This window comes from Xenopus tropicalis, chromosome 1, assembly GCF_000004195.4.
Source record: "Xenopus tropicalis strain Nigerian chromosome 1, UCB_Xtro_10.0, whole genome shotgun sequence".
In the NCBI taxonomy this organism is placed as follows: Eukaryota; Metazoa; Chordata; class Amphibia; order Anura; family Pipidae; genus Xenopus; species Xenopus tropicalis.
The window spans coordinates 33,894,085-33,908,753 of NC_030677.2; the positions used below are offsets into that span (position 1 = coordinate 33,894,085).

Sequence of the window (14,669 nt, forward strand, 5' to 3'; positions counted from 1 at the left end):
TTTGAAGGAGTATAATGCATTGGTACATTCTTAATTTTCACATGATGTGTCTCCTTTAAGAGATAAATGGCAAATGGATAGCCTGCTTTCATCAAGGGTTTCTTCTTATGATTATTTAATGTATCTACTTCCTGTACTTCTAGTTTCTCATCTGATTTCTTGAAATCTTCTTCTTTCAAGGGTTTCAGTGCTTTGCAGATATTTAAGAACCTTTTTCTTACGCGTCCAAACTCCATCTCTGCAGTAACAATACATCCTTGTTATTCTATCCTGCTAGTTGATTGATTTAAGATTCCCCCCTCCGTGCCAGCACTTATGTAGGGATAATAAAAGCACTTTATACTACTTGATTAGCAAGTCATCGGTCTTGTCACCGTTGGGCTTCCATAGTTCCATAGTTATCCGCAGACCATCTTTGTGCAAAGAAAGAAAAGGAATATAGTGCTTAATAATAATTGTCATGTCTTTTGTGCCCTTGTATAATAATAACTGGGACCTGTAAAAAAATGAAATCCATCAAAATGTAAATAAAAAATCAATAGTTCTCCAAATATAAGCTTTTCATATGATATATCATATACTATTGATATACATTTATGAATTCTTTGGATTTATTTACTACTAGAGGTTCTGTATTTTACCAGATTTTAGCACAAGGAGCCAGAGCAACCTATCAGATATCTGCATTTATTTTATAGCTTGTAAATCGCTCAAAGCTAATTGCTGATTGTGAGTTGCAGTTGCGCTAGTGCAATAAGGCAAGTTACCTTTTATGGCTATCCAAGCTTGTTCTGACAAAAAGGTATTATAAAATTTCTAATAAATATAATATAGTGTTTAGACTATCCTGGATAAATAGCCATTTATAGTAAGTTATCCACTGCCTATTACTGCAGCATTCTACAAAAGATAGGATGATCCATGAATTCTTGTTTCTTTCATATATCACTAATTTTGAAAGAATGATTTACTCTCTCTGAGGATGTCTCTTTTTAATTCCCTTCCCTTATTCTGCCAAGTCACACAGTGATAAAAGAAAGTCTAAACCAAGTCTCTCCAGGTTCTAGCAGAACTAATCTGCTCATCTTCCTGTCCTCTGAGGATCAGATCACTTGCAATTCAGTGTGAAGATCAAACTGGCTAACGAAAGCAGTCTATTTTTTATTTTATTTTTGGTGTAGAGTGGGCATTTTTTGACTTGTGGTCTCTGCCGGAGCATTTCCGGATGGCACGTATCCTGAGGGTAACATTGTTTTCTAATTAACTGTTCTTTTTTTATATTCATTAAAATGAAAATTAATATAAATGAAGTGAACCATCTCTAACTAACTACAAAAAAAAGTCTAGAATTGATTGTACGCATAAAATATTCTAACTGAAGGGCTAAAAGTATATAGTGGACTCATTATTTCTAACATAATTTTACTATCATAATTTAGGAGAAAAATATATTACTGTCATGTATTTCTTAGCAGCAGTTATGAAGGCTTAGTCATTAATGCAGCTTAGAAAATAATAGCAGGCAAGGATGCGTTGTGCATATTAATGTAAGCTAGAAGAATTCAATTAGAATGAAATGCGCTGGTGCCATGGTGTAGTTAAGCTCCTAGGGCAAAAACGTGTCCTCTACCCCTACCCTGTTATACTTACTGCAAGAACTATAAGATGTGTACAATATTTTTAGCATTTTTTGGGATGAATCTACTAGATAAAACTCCTGTGATCTTTATTAAGAGCAGGCAGGGCAGTAGATAAGGAACCATACTCAGCTTAAGGTGGCCAAGCGAGCAAATCTCCTTCTGTTATACCCTCCTACGGGTGGGCAATATCGGGCCCAAACCATTGAATTAGAATGACGGGTATAGGTGTCCGAATCAAGGAGCCTTTGTGGTCCCTGATCCGACTAGTTTTTAAACCTGCCCGATCAGGATCTGGCTGATTTCAGGCCTGCTGTCAGTCAGAGAGTCCTGCCGTTAGTTCCCTACACGGCCCGATAAGCTGCTTAATCATTCTAAGGGACCGATATCGGCAGCTACAATTGCCCCATGTATGGCCACCTTTAGATTCTCTTGACTTGATTAGGCAATTCAACTTATTAAAATAATTAGGCATTGGTTTAGGACCTTATTAGAAGATCAGTGTGATCCATGAAAGACAGGACCTGTATGATTGTTTGGCCAGACAGTTGGATCAGAAAATATGTCCTACCATTTGGGTAAAGGTGGCCATACACGCTAAGATCCGCTTGCTTGGTGCCTCTGTACATGGCAGCCTTACCCTCCTTTACTGACCAGAACTAAATTGAATGTGTCTGGAACCTCTGCCCATGTCCTATGTTAGCTTTATCTTACTATTTGACATTTTGTCACTACTCAGTACTGTGTCATAAATATCTATGTGGCTATATGTGTTCATTCTGCCCCTTGCCCCTGTTAATAATTTATTTTATAAGTCTTTGGTGCTTTTTGTTTTTAAAAATAGGTAAGCTGACATGCCACGTCAAAGCCCCTCATTATAATTGTGTCCTATACTGCCTGTTAGTGTATTAAATCTTAAAGTGCTTTCAAAGTAATTCATCCCACAGCAAAAATGTGCACCAGTGTGTGTAACCATGTGAACTTACCTTGAATGGCAGCTACAGTAAAAGCAACATTGGGCTTCAATATGTACATAAAATTACCAGCACTTGGTCTCACCTACACTGCAGACTTGCCTAGTTCCTGTGTATTGGACTGGACTCTAATCCATATACAGCCATTATCTGCACACACATAGAGAATACTGGCAGATTCCTTGTCTGTTAGCTGGAAATCAGATCTTCCTAGTAAAAACCTTAAGGCAATCCCAGCAACCTTAATGCACTGTAAAACAAATAATAATAATTAATTATTGATTTTTTTATATAAGTCCTAAAAAAAAAACATGTGAGCAGTTGGTGATTTATCGTAATGGACCAACATGATATTAATTATGAATGGAGCGCAGAGGTTTTTACTCACTCACTTACAATTACAAGCATAGAGCCCTTTAAGATGAAGCCTATAGCAAGATGTTTCTTCTCTACCATAAGGAGTCATTAGGTTACTCTGTATTCTAATATAGTCATGGGATTCCATCAGTCTTTCTGGTCAAGGGATCTTGTATATAAGTGTGTGTAAGGGGGGAGCTAGGGACTAGAAGGAGCTTTAGATCTGTCACAAAAGGGAGCTTTAGTAGATGAATTGGAAGCATAATATTATTGCCCATGCCCTAGTTTAAACCTATTGGGTGGATCATGGAAGGTGGGAAAACCTCGACCACTTTTTACCATGAATAATAAAAACAGTAGGCTTTCTACTATGTTGCTTTTACTAGGTCCTATTTGTCAACACTAGGCAAGGAATAAAGCCCTTCCCTTTTGTAAAATATTGAGATATAAGAAGCCACTGAGCAGTTCCTTGACCATATAAATGGAAAGTGCTTTTATACTGGTCATGGAACAATTAACTGTTGAATATATCTAACAAAATGGGGGGGTTATTTATATATTTTCTTACAATACAAGTTTTAGTGAGTCATGTGACCCAACTGATATCACTCATCACTATTTATAGATTACTATAGATTAAAATTAATTCATGGCACCTGTCTATGGTATTCTTGGATATATGGATACAAAGATAAATAAATGGATGGATTGAAAGATAGGTCGACAGACACAGCAAACAGATAAATTAGAGTGCAGAAAGATTGCCAGTGCATTCTTTGCATTCTGGCATTGCATATACCGTATTGCCGGAACACAAAATAGGTGCTAAACTTGGGTGCAGCTAGGCATGAAAACACACATGTTCTCTCAGTTAATGCACAGGCACAATGGTGTTCCTCTAAACATTACTGACGGTTGAAAGCTCAAGTAGCATTTCATAATTTATAGCTTCTGATCACTTGTTTCTTAGAAGGGTGGTTTAATATTTATATGCTTTTGTGGTACACATACCATGGGAGCTCTGCCTTATATATATATTTATGATAGCAAGAACAATAAAAATGCTTTATTTAGCCAGGGAAGGTTAACTACCAATCATTGTTATTCATCTGCCTATTTTAGTACTATATGGGTATGCGTCATTGAAAAATACAGCTCTGTTTGCCACCAAGTTCTCCCTCTAGTAATCTGAATTGTATTGGCAAGGTATTATAGGTTTGGAGATCACATGTCATTTTCTTCTTAAATACTATGGATGCAGGCTCCATAAGAGATCTGGGATGCCTTAGTAATAAAGCGGGTTTTTTTTTCCAATTCCAAATCATCAAAAACCACAGCCTTTAGGGTGAAGACACACAGAATTACTAGTAGCAGCTACTTTTTCACAGCTACTTAACTCCAGAAAATCCCCTGCCATAGGCAATACTGGGAACTGCCTCTGCTAAAACACATGTAGAGACAATTATCAGTAAATGATGAGCATTGTCTATTTTAGTAGCTGCTACTAGTAGCTCTGTGTGTCTTCACCCTTAATGCTAATCTACTGATTGCAACAGAAACGTTGGTTTCATCTGGATTTTATAAAATACCTTATACCACCCCCCCTCCTCCAGTGTTTAAGTTTTCCTCCTATTTTCTCTACTTCTCTCGCTTTTAAAGACTGACGCTACTTGTTATCTTTAAATAAATCCTATAATGAGCCCTATAACCAAGTACTAAACTGATCATTTTCATATAAACTGAATCAGAACATAAGTGAAGATGAATTTCTTATGCTTGAACGTTAAAGTGAAATGATATGGCTCTTTTCTAGCCGTTCCCATTACACCCTAGCAACGGTTCTAGTTATGTATGTTTCAGTACAATTTGTCATATGGAGGAAGAATGCAACCCATGCACATTCCTTCCAACTGTTTATATAACATGAACTAATGAGGTGCAAGCAAACCTCTGGGACTGACCTCAGTCTGCAGTCGCTGAATCTGCATTCAAGGATATTTTATTCAGTTATAGACAGATATTATTGTTATTCAATCACTAAGTCCTCTTAACAATGCATTAAGTGATGGTTGTGCCCCGGTAATGTATTCTGTGTCAACCTTCCCCCTTATTTATAACCCAGTCTGCAGTTATTTGATAACTACTAAACTACAGCTTCCAGTATCCCCCTGTCTGATGTTGGGTGTTGCAAATCAAGAGGCTTCATATTGGACAGCCCTAATATAGAGAGTTACTGGTGCCTTTGTATACACAATATGTCAGTTTTACAGCCCGAAAATGTCATGTATATATCAGGGACCCAATATATACATTTTTTTACTTTCCATTGGCTATAAATGTTGATCTTAGGGGCCCAGGTAGAGGTGGTGGCTCCTTTGCACCTTACCACAAAATATTATTGCCACTTAGTGTGAATCGAAAAACTAAAACATTGCCTCTCGGCTGAACAAAACGTCTTAAATGTGGGCTTACCATTGATGTTATGTGTATATAATGCCCTCATTTTACATACATGGCTTGTTTACAGACAATTACCGCTAGCCATGGCAACGTTTATTTTGCAAACTGAAAGTTTTTTATGAAATTGCTCTAGCTTGTGCCGGTAATTCCAGTTTATCTGCCCTCCAGAACCTCATGACAGCGAAATAGCCATAGTTTCCTTTGGGCCCGTCAGCGATCTTTTTAATGTTTGTGAAAAGTCCCAAAATATATATATTCAGCATAGGAAGCAATATTTTTAAAGGTGTTCATCATTTTCTTATCATTTTGTAAAATCCTCAGTCACTGGGGGATAATTAAACCTGAAACTGAAAGACCTCTATTTATCCACAGGTCACTGCACACCCGTCCTGTGATCCTCAGCTGCGATCTTGAGAAATGTCTGTCTTAAAGAGCTAGAGAAATGGGATTTGTGGGACAATTTTACTGACAGAGTTACTCTAATAAATGTAAATAGATTGACTCTGCTGCCTAAAAACAAAAACAAAAAAAAAATATGAAAGAAGCTTGAAGTCACGTGCATCGGAAATCTCTGGAGAGCCTTGAAAACCATTTATATATACATTTAAAGACATAAACACACAAAAACTTTTTATAAATACTAGTTTTTACTTGCCTTATAACAAAATGGAATTTCACAAAAAAAGCAAGACTGTGGAATACCTAAGGAATTCATCGTATGGTTAAAGTTTGCAATGGAAAGGTATGCTGTATGTATAAATGGTTCTACTGACCCATCCTTACTTTCTCTGAATGCTTATAATCTTGTGTGATTTCTGAAAAATGTACTATGTGCTAATGGTTTGTTCAATGTTATGTATTTTTTTTTTTTTTTTTATTTCTCTCTTGCAAAAATTGGACTCGAAAAAAAGCCACAGGAGCTTCGAAAATGGCAAAACAAACTTAAGAAGGAACGTTTTATTTTCTTAAACCAATAAAAAGTATATTTATTATATAAAGATGAATATTTATTATACGTATAAAAAAAAAACGAAGAAAAAAAAAAAAACAATTTAAAGAGCTTTAACTTAAGGCTATGAAGAAAATGTGTTGTCTGAAGGTCTGCATGCCTACGCAATGAAACCACAGATACGTTATTAACATTTAAGGAACTCTTTTGCCTTGTTAAATTGTAAGGATTCAATACTGCATTCTAGCAATAGCTGACTATACATAGAAATTGTTTTCCTCACTTATTATGACACAAACCATAGGCAGCCTGTTATGTTTAGGTTACTGTAGCCAACAGGTTTTGTACTGTACATTTCCGTTGTGCTGTTTTTCTCAATTCTGTTTTAGAGCATTTGTATACATGACAATAGCAAAAACTGAAAAGGGGAGGTCCCCCAAGGGGTGTGCAATATTCCAATATGTTAGTTGGCACCTAATGTTATTTTAAGACCATTTGCAACTGATCACCGTTGGTAGTTTTTTGTAGTTTTGTAGTTCTTTTGTCTAAATCACTTTTTTTTTAGCATTCTTGTTCCGCAAGTCTCCAGCTTTGCATTTCAGTTTGCTAGTGTTGGCACTGGTTTCAATGACAGACAGAGAAATAAGAGTAAGTCTTGAGAGAAATGCAATTAATTGAATATTATAAGAATCATAAACAATAACCCCCCCCCCACACACACACACACACACATATAAAAGGCCACAATAGCTTCATAATGCAGATTTGTGCTATGGAAATACATAAGCCATGAGAAAATATAGAGGGCTTACACTACCTAACAGAGTCCCATTTACAGCCCCATTCAGGTCTCCTCTGGCTTTATAACAGATAGGCTATGGGTTAGTGTTAATGAAGCTTGTGTCCAGCTAGCCACCATTACAGTGACCAGTTATCCTAGAACTTAAGGTCCCAAGGACACAAGTGCAAGAATAAAAGTAACCGTTCCATTAAAAAATGTCCAGGGTCTAGCTGCACTCTGCACTCCATTCCAGATAGAGAGTGGGAGGGAGGGGCACCTAGGTGCTTTCACCTGTTTGCCCCTCATGAATACTGGGCTGCTGAATGCAGACAACACTGTATTCATGGGGCAAAAGCAGGTCTGTTTTAGTGTGTAGAAACCTGCAGCCAATTCCTCTACCTATGGGGCAAAGTGCAAAAAAACATAACTGATTGTGCCCATTTTCTAAACTGTGCCCCCCGCCCTAATGCAGTCAGTGATTCCTAATAGCACCTTCATTGAAGCTGGGGAAAAAAGCAATAGGAAAATAACTACAATTAGGTGTTGATTTATCAAAGTTCTGTGAATCCTGCATATTTCCTACAGGATTCCTGGATATTTTTAGGAACTGATCCAAATGACAGAATGATTTCATAGGCCAGTTTGCTCAGTTCTATAACTATTGATCAGTACTGATATTTATCAAAGGTTAGGGGCATTTATGAAACATTGTTTTTCCTGTCAGTTGGATAAATATCCCTGTTAATTGATATAAATTGACTAACTGATTTTGGATCCAATTTTATAAATTAATTATACAGGAGACCTATAATTCCAATTAAAGTTCCAAGGGTCACTGACTGAAGCTTAAAGGGGATGGTCTATGTTCAGGTTAATTTCAGTATTCTATAGAATGGCCTATTTTTAGTTTTCAATTGGTCTTAATTTTTTTAGTTTATGAAAGTTTTGCTTTCCTTTTCTGCTTTCCTCCCACTTTTGCTCTGTGAAGCTACAATTTTATTGTCACTTTTACTTTTTACTACTTATCTATCTATTTAGGCCCTCCTTTATTTATATTCTTTTCTATCAAAACCACTGCCTGGTTGCTAGGTTAATTTGGTCCCTAGCAACCAGATAGCTGGTGAAATTCCAAGCCAAAGAGCTGCTGAACAAATAGCTAAATAATTCAACAATGGCAACTAATAAAAAATGAAGACCAATTACGAATTATCTTAGAATCGGACTGTCTACATTATAGCAATAGTTAAAAGGAGAACAACCCATACGGTGACGATTTGTACCTTGGGGAACAGAATGACAAATACATTAAACAAACTCCTGCCGAATATAACAATACAGGTGAATTGCAAATTATCTTAGAAGAAGAAGTGCCCTGTTTAGGCGTTTGGTTGGTGTCCTACATTTTACTTAATAGATATTTCTCCATAAATTAAAAATAGCCACAATTTACTATAAATCTTAGAATGTCTGAAGGAGAAATCAGGGCGCATTGCTTCCATATGCCAGTTCATGTTTCACTTTATGCCTGTGCTGGGCAGACAAGCGCTTGATAAGTTCATTCTTCACTATGAAGCACTGTTTATAGTCAGATTCTTAGCTCATTCTAACATTTTCCCCTTGCGGACAGCTGGCCACTTTAGTTTCACATTCCTTGGCTGACGTCAGCCCAGACGCCTCCTATGTTGCGCTCTAAAGAGATTCCTGAACAATCGTCACTTTGTTTTGCACATTTCTCTTGCGATTTGACAATAATGTGTCCCCCCCATTTTTTCTATGGCAGGATGGTGGCAAGTGCATACCTAGGGAGATACCTTGGATTGCTCCAAATTATCCGCAATATTATTTACCATAGTGGTAAAGAAGAGCTTCACTGAAGCATTTTTAAAGAAAAAAAAAACATTTATATTTGGTATATTTTTAATAATTAAAAGTGATATCAATTTAGTGTTAGCTGTAAATAGGCGGAATCCTTTCCAAAAGAGATGCCAAATAAGTACAAAATGGCAGAGTTTTTCTTCAAAATAATGCACCTTGATTCTCACACAAGGCTAAACTTTGTACATGTGCCCTTTACTTGATGCTTTGGCATTCACTGATATAACTGGCAAATGTTTCTTCCTACCTCCCGAGAGCTTTCCATAAGCCAAATGTTGCTTTCTGTGAGGTTGGCTCATTCCCGCCGCCCTGGTAAGGCTGGCACAGCCGAGCAATTGCTGGTTCTGGTGCTGAGTTACCTTATGGAAACATTTACAGATATATCTGGGAATGCCGGTACATTTATGAATTCAGTGTAACAATTCAGCTGTATTTTAGCCTTAATGCTTGCTCAAGTTGGAAGTGATAACTGCCTCATTTAATGGTTTCCTACTTGCGCTTAATGAACATAGTTTTTTCTAATTATTTTGATCAATATTTCTGTTGTGTGCCGAAAGAGACTTTAGCAAGCCCTGATTCCGAATGCAATTTATCCTTCTCTGCTGTGTGTGTTATTGTTGCCTTTTGCACCATATTAGCCCATAACTTGAAAGAGAATAGGGCCGGAGAGGCCATCATATAATCAGGGAGTTTGATAGATCACTCTCACAGTATTATTGGTCAGGAGAGCTATTCTTTTCTTCTTTCTGTAGATTTTTTGCTTTCTCTGTACAGAACCCTTATTTCTTTCAGCCCAATACCAAGGCGTAAAACTGAATCTCTATGCATTTCTTTGTTCATTTCCATTTGCGCTGTGTATATAGGGGTAAAAACATTTCTGCTGATTACATGTGTAACATTGGAAAGATCATTTATATATATATATATATATAACCTCCCACGTTTCCACTTGAATTTGCCATGAAAACTCAAGTATTTATGAAACGTTACAGAGATTTTATTGTTACTCGGAAAAAAAAATGAAAACTGCTGTACTTGCAAATGCTGTGCACAATTGATGAATAAAGTGCTATTTTTTATTGAACAATAAAATATTGGTCTAATTTACTAAAGTCCTGGAGAAAGTTAATGGCTTTGTTAAATTCTTCAAAGGAGGGGGCATCACAATACATAGAAGGCACCCTTGGTTTGTTGTATTTGCTTTCACAGCTTTTTGGGAGACTGGAAAAATTTGTATAGATATAAGTACGAGATACATTTATGGGGTCTCTTATCTAGAAAACAGTTAATTTTAGCCTCATTGGCTGTTTTAATTTTAAAGGAAGAATAACACCAAAAAACTAAAGTGTATCAAAGTAATTAAAATATAATGTAGTGATGTCCTGCACCACTAAATGTTGTGTGTTTGCTTCAGAAACACTATTCCAGTTGAAGTTGGACTAAATGGCAGAGGTTACATAGCAGATAAGCTCTGTAAAACACCATTGTATGCTACAGAGCTTAACTGTTATCTGCTATTTGACCTCAATTAAAGTGTTATTCTGAGGAAAAAAAGCACTTAATTTTCTTATAATGCAGTATTAATGTTGCTGGGTTCTAGCCTGCACTCTATACCCAATCACATGTACTCTATTCCCAATCACATCTACCCTATACCCAATCAAATCTATCCTATACCCAATCACATCTACCCTATACCCAATCACATGTACCTTATACCCAATCACATGTACCCTCTACCCAATCACATGTACCCTATACCCAATCACATGTACCCTATACCCAATCACATGTACCCTATACCCAATCACATGTACCCTATACCCAATCACATGTACCCTATACCCAATCACACGTACCTTATACCCAATCACATGTACCCTCTACCCAATCACATGTACCCTATACCCAATCACATGTACCCTATACCCAATCACATGTACCCTCTACCCAATCACATGTACCTTATACCCAATCACATGTACCCTCTACCCAATCACATGTACCCTATACCCAATCACATGTACCTTATACCCAATCACATGTACCCTCTACCCAATCACATGTAACCTATACCCAATCACATGTACCCTCTACCCAATCACATGTACCCTATACCCAATCACATGTACCCTATACCCAATAACGTGCATTTTGCTCCTCAGAGGCTTACTCAGGCTTATTTAGAAAAGATTATATGGAAAAGGATACCAACAAAATACAAAATTTGCAGACAACAAACATATAATGATGCGTCGGACGTTCAAATGACAGCAGCTTTATTAATAAGAACTGGGGCTAAATCCTTTCTTAAAGGATTCACAAGTGGCTTAATGTCTTCATAAAACTTCATGATTTGCTGTCAATGCAAAAATGAAGGATAAAAGCAAATTCATTTTTTCCTGAGAAAGGGAGATATAAGCCCAGAGATTTCAGAGGCTTAGTAAGAATTATGTTTTATGAACTCTGAATTTTATTCTAATATTATTCCAAGAGAATGTGTGTGTGTGTGTGTGTGTGTGTGTGTATATATACATATATATACATACATCGTGGAAATCGGTAATCAATCCGTTTGGGAATATTTTTACATTGTTTGCATTACGGTTTTCATTGGGAGAGATTACCCCACAATACAAAGCAAAGGATATATCCTAGTGACAGATAACAAAATGGAATATTGACTCCATTGCTAGGATGAAATGTAAAATAATTGCAATGGAATTGAGTGTTAATTTGTTTCATGCATATTGAAGCTTAATTTAAAGCAAAGATATATATATATATATATATATATATATATACATGCACACAAGCATATAGAGGCATGGGATCTCTTATCTGGTAACCTAATATTCAGAAAGCTCTAAGTTATAGAAGCACAGATTTAAAAAGAAAATGATTTCCTTTTTCTCTAATAATAAAACAGTACCATGTACTTAATGGTATCTAAACTACATAAATCCTTATTGGTGGCAAAACAGTCACATTGGGTTTATTTAATGTTTAAATGTGTTTTAGAAGACTAAACACTCCTTATCTTGAAAACCCCAGGTCCCAAGCATTCTGGATATAAGTCCGAAAGCTTAAATGCCCAGACTATGCCAACAAAATGACAATTTATGAAACAAAGCAAACCATGTATATAGTCCAAATACAATAAAGTAATAATATCCATATAAATAGAATTAATAAGAACTATGTTCAATACATTATTTTTTCTTTTGTTGATATGTTCCACTGAGTGTTCAATATGGCTACCTGTTAGCACCAGGGGCATTTATCTCCAATCTCTCTCTCTCTCTCTCTTCTCTCTCTCTCTCTCTCTCTCTCTCTCTCTATATATATATATATATATATATATATATACATATATATATATATATGTAATTTTACTGAGTACAGAGATACAAATACAAGACACAACACTTTGCACATACAAACAGTAACATTTCATTAGGGAAGTTACAATCAAATCTCAATTAAAAGAGAGAAGAAGCCATGGTGACCAGATTGCAGCTCAAGAAGGTAGCACTAAGTGTGTAGTACAAACTGGTAGTTATTATGTGTGGAGAAGAATAAGGGGTTTAGGAAGGTGGTCAAGTTGCCAAGGGTTTAGACTAAAAGCTTGAATGGAAAGGCTTTAAGTGAATATTTGAAGGCCCAGAGATTTAGCAAATGTCCAATGGGAAGGAAGCTCCAGAGAATGGGGGCAGCGTGTGAAAAGTCCTGGATGTGTGAGTGAGGAGAAGACACAGAGGTCTTATGCTGAGTGAAGTTTATGTCTGGGGTTGTACTTAGTAATTTAATAGGGGAACACATACATATACATCATATGATGCAGGATAAGGATATCATTCTAACGCATGTTTCAGTTCTAACAGACTTCTGAACCCCTTTTTTCTTCCAAAAAAGAAGTTGTTCAATCAAAAATGTTCAGCAAACATTATTCCCCAGGTGGTGGATAGGCAAAACCAGCATCAGCATATTTATAATTTTATTGTACAAAGAAGAGTACCTTTGTGTTGGTGCCACCACAGGAACTTATATACACATTGTATAACTGATACAACACGCAGAACCAAAAGGTAACATTCCTGCTCCCTAAAGAATTATGCAGGTAAGGGGGCACAGCAGCGTGACACAGGCACACATATAACTGTACTATATCATTCACAGTGACTGGCTTGGGCCAAACTGCCATCTCTATAGGCTGTAGGCTTTTTCTGGTTTATCTTCTGAAATGTACACTGACTGTGAGCTCTTCAATCATAACTGATAATCCATATGGCAATGAGGTGGATTAATTTTTTGGGAAATGTGATGCTTTTCATGCTTAGTTATGTTATCCACACACACATGTGATTAAGACATACCTGTATTGATTTCCAAAGTCAGGATCATCAACATTATTTGAATGCACAAAGTCTTGCATGATAAGTCATCCAGCTGTTATACCTAGCGGTACAGTTGCTTAATGGAGAATATGAAACACCTTTAGACACGTCACTTTTCTACTTTCAAACTGTCTTTCTTATTCTATTTACTTAGTGCTGCTTCTCTGAACTCTCTCTTACTTCATAATTTAATTTTTGTTGCCTTGGATCAAATCAAATCGGCAGTATTTCACTGACTTGCCAAGGAATTGTCTGCTGCAGCTTTGTCTATTCTCTGCACTTACTCCTAGGGGCTTCCTAAACGTAGACTCATTCCTTTGATAGGTTTGGAAAGGTGAAGCCATATGCCCCCATATGTAATAAAAGGTGCCCAGGTGCAGTAACCCATAGCAGCCTATAGGATATTTGCTTTTGCAGTGAATCCTACATTCTGATTGGTTGCTATAGATGATTAGACCAGTAGCTAACTTTGCAACTTTTATTACATAACCCCAATGTGGACTTTTCTCTGCTACTGTATTTCAGCCAATGGAGTGCCTGAAGGTGCCAGTGCTATCACTTATCAAGTCCAGTTGCTTTAGATTTATTTATACTAGATATACCATGGCCTGGATGAATGAAAATCTTCATAGCCAGTACTATCAGTTTCCAGCTCAAAAATATTAGGTTCTTTTTTGGTCAAAAACTATTAGTATAGGAGGGCTCAGGTGGTTTTGCATTATATCCTGCATTGATTCCATACATAGATTTTGTTTTTTTAGCCTTCCAACATATACTGTGTCAGTAACCTTGTGGTACCCCATTGTGTAGTTAGAGGCTACATTCAAGAGACTGTAGAATCAGGCAAATTACACAAAGAGGACTAAAGACAAATTTAGAAATTGTAGTGGTCCATATCCTGTTTATATATATATGAACTTATATCACTGACATTGAACAAAGGTCTTTAAATTAAAATTCTTTCTGTGTGAGTCTTTAATGGCATATACTATAAATGGCAATGTGTCAAATTCTTAAATAAGCAAATTATTTTAAAGGCTTTTTATTTATCCTAAAACAGGTGTGCCTGGCTCCTAAATTGCTTTCCAGGCGTGGCTCCTCTGCACGGCTGCAGGCCATAACAATTCGTGACAGGACATTTGCCTTGGTATTGCCTTGGAATTCTGGGAGGGAGGGGGGTTTAAAGATAAGAATCTGTTTTTTTGACTATCATTAGCAAGAATCTGCCTTACTCTCCGT

At 36.6% G+C, this 14,669-nt stretch overlaps 1 protein-coding gene across 4 annotated transcripts in view; it reads left to right on the forward strand.

The window, feature by feature from the left end:
• The window catches only part of pcdh7 (protocadherin 7), a 511,205-nt gene that overhangs the window by 18,409 nt on the left and 478,127 nt on the right, over positions 1-14,669 (forward strand). Inside the window, exon 3 of one of the 4 annotated variants that reach the window (XM_012965366.3) lies at positions 5,801-7,111. The exons of 2 other annotated variants lie outside the window; for them this stretch is intronic. Coding sequence is in view for 1 of the 2 variants with exons in the window: in NM_001134820.3 (NP_001128292.2) it covers positions 5,801-5,842 (42 nt within the window). In the remaining variant the exon portion in view is untranslated. 4 annotated transcript variants of the gene reach the window in all.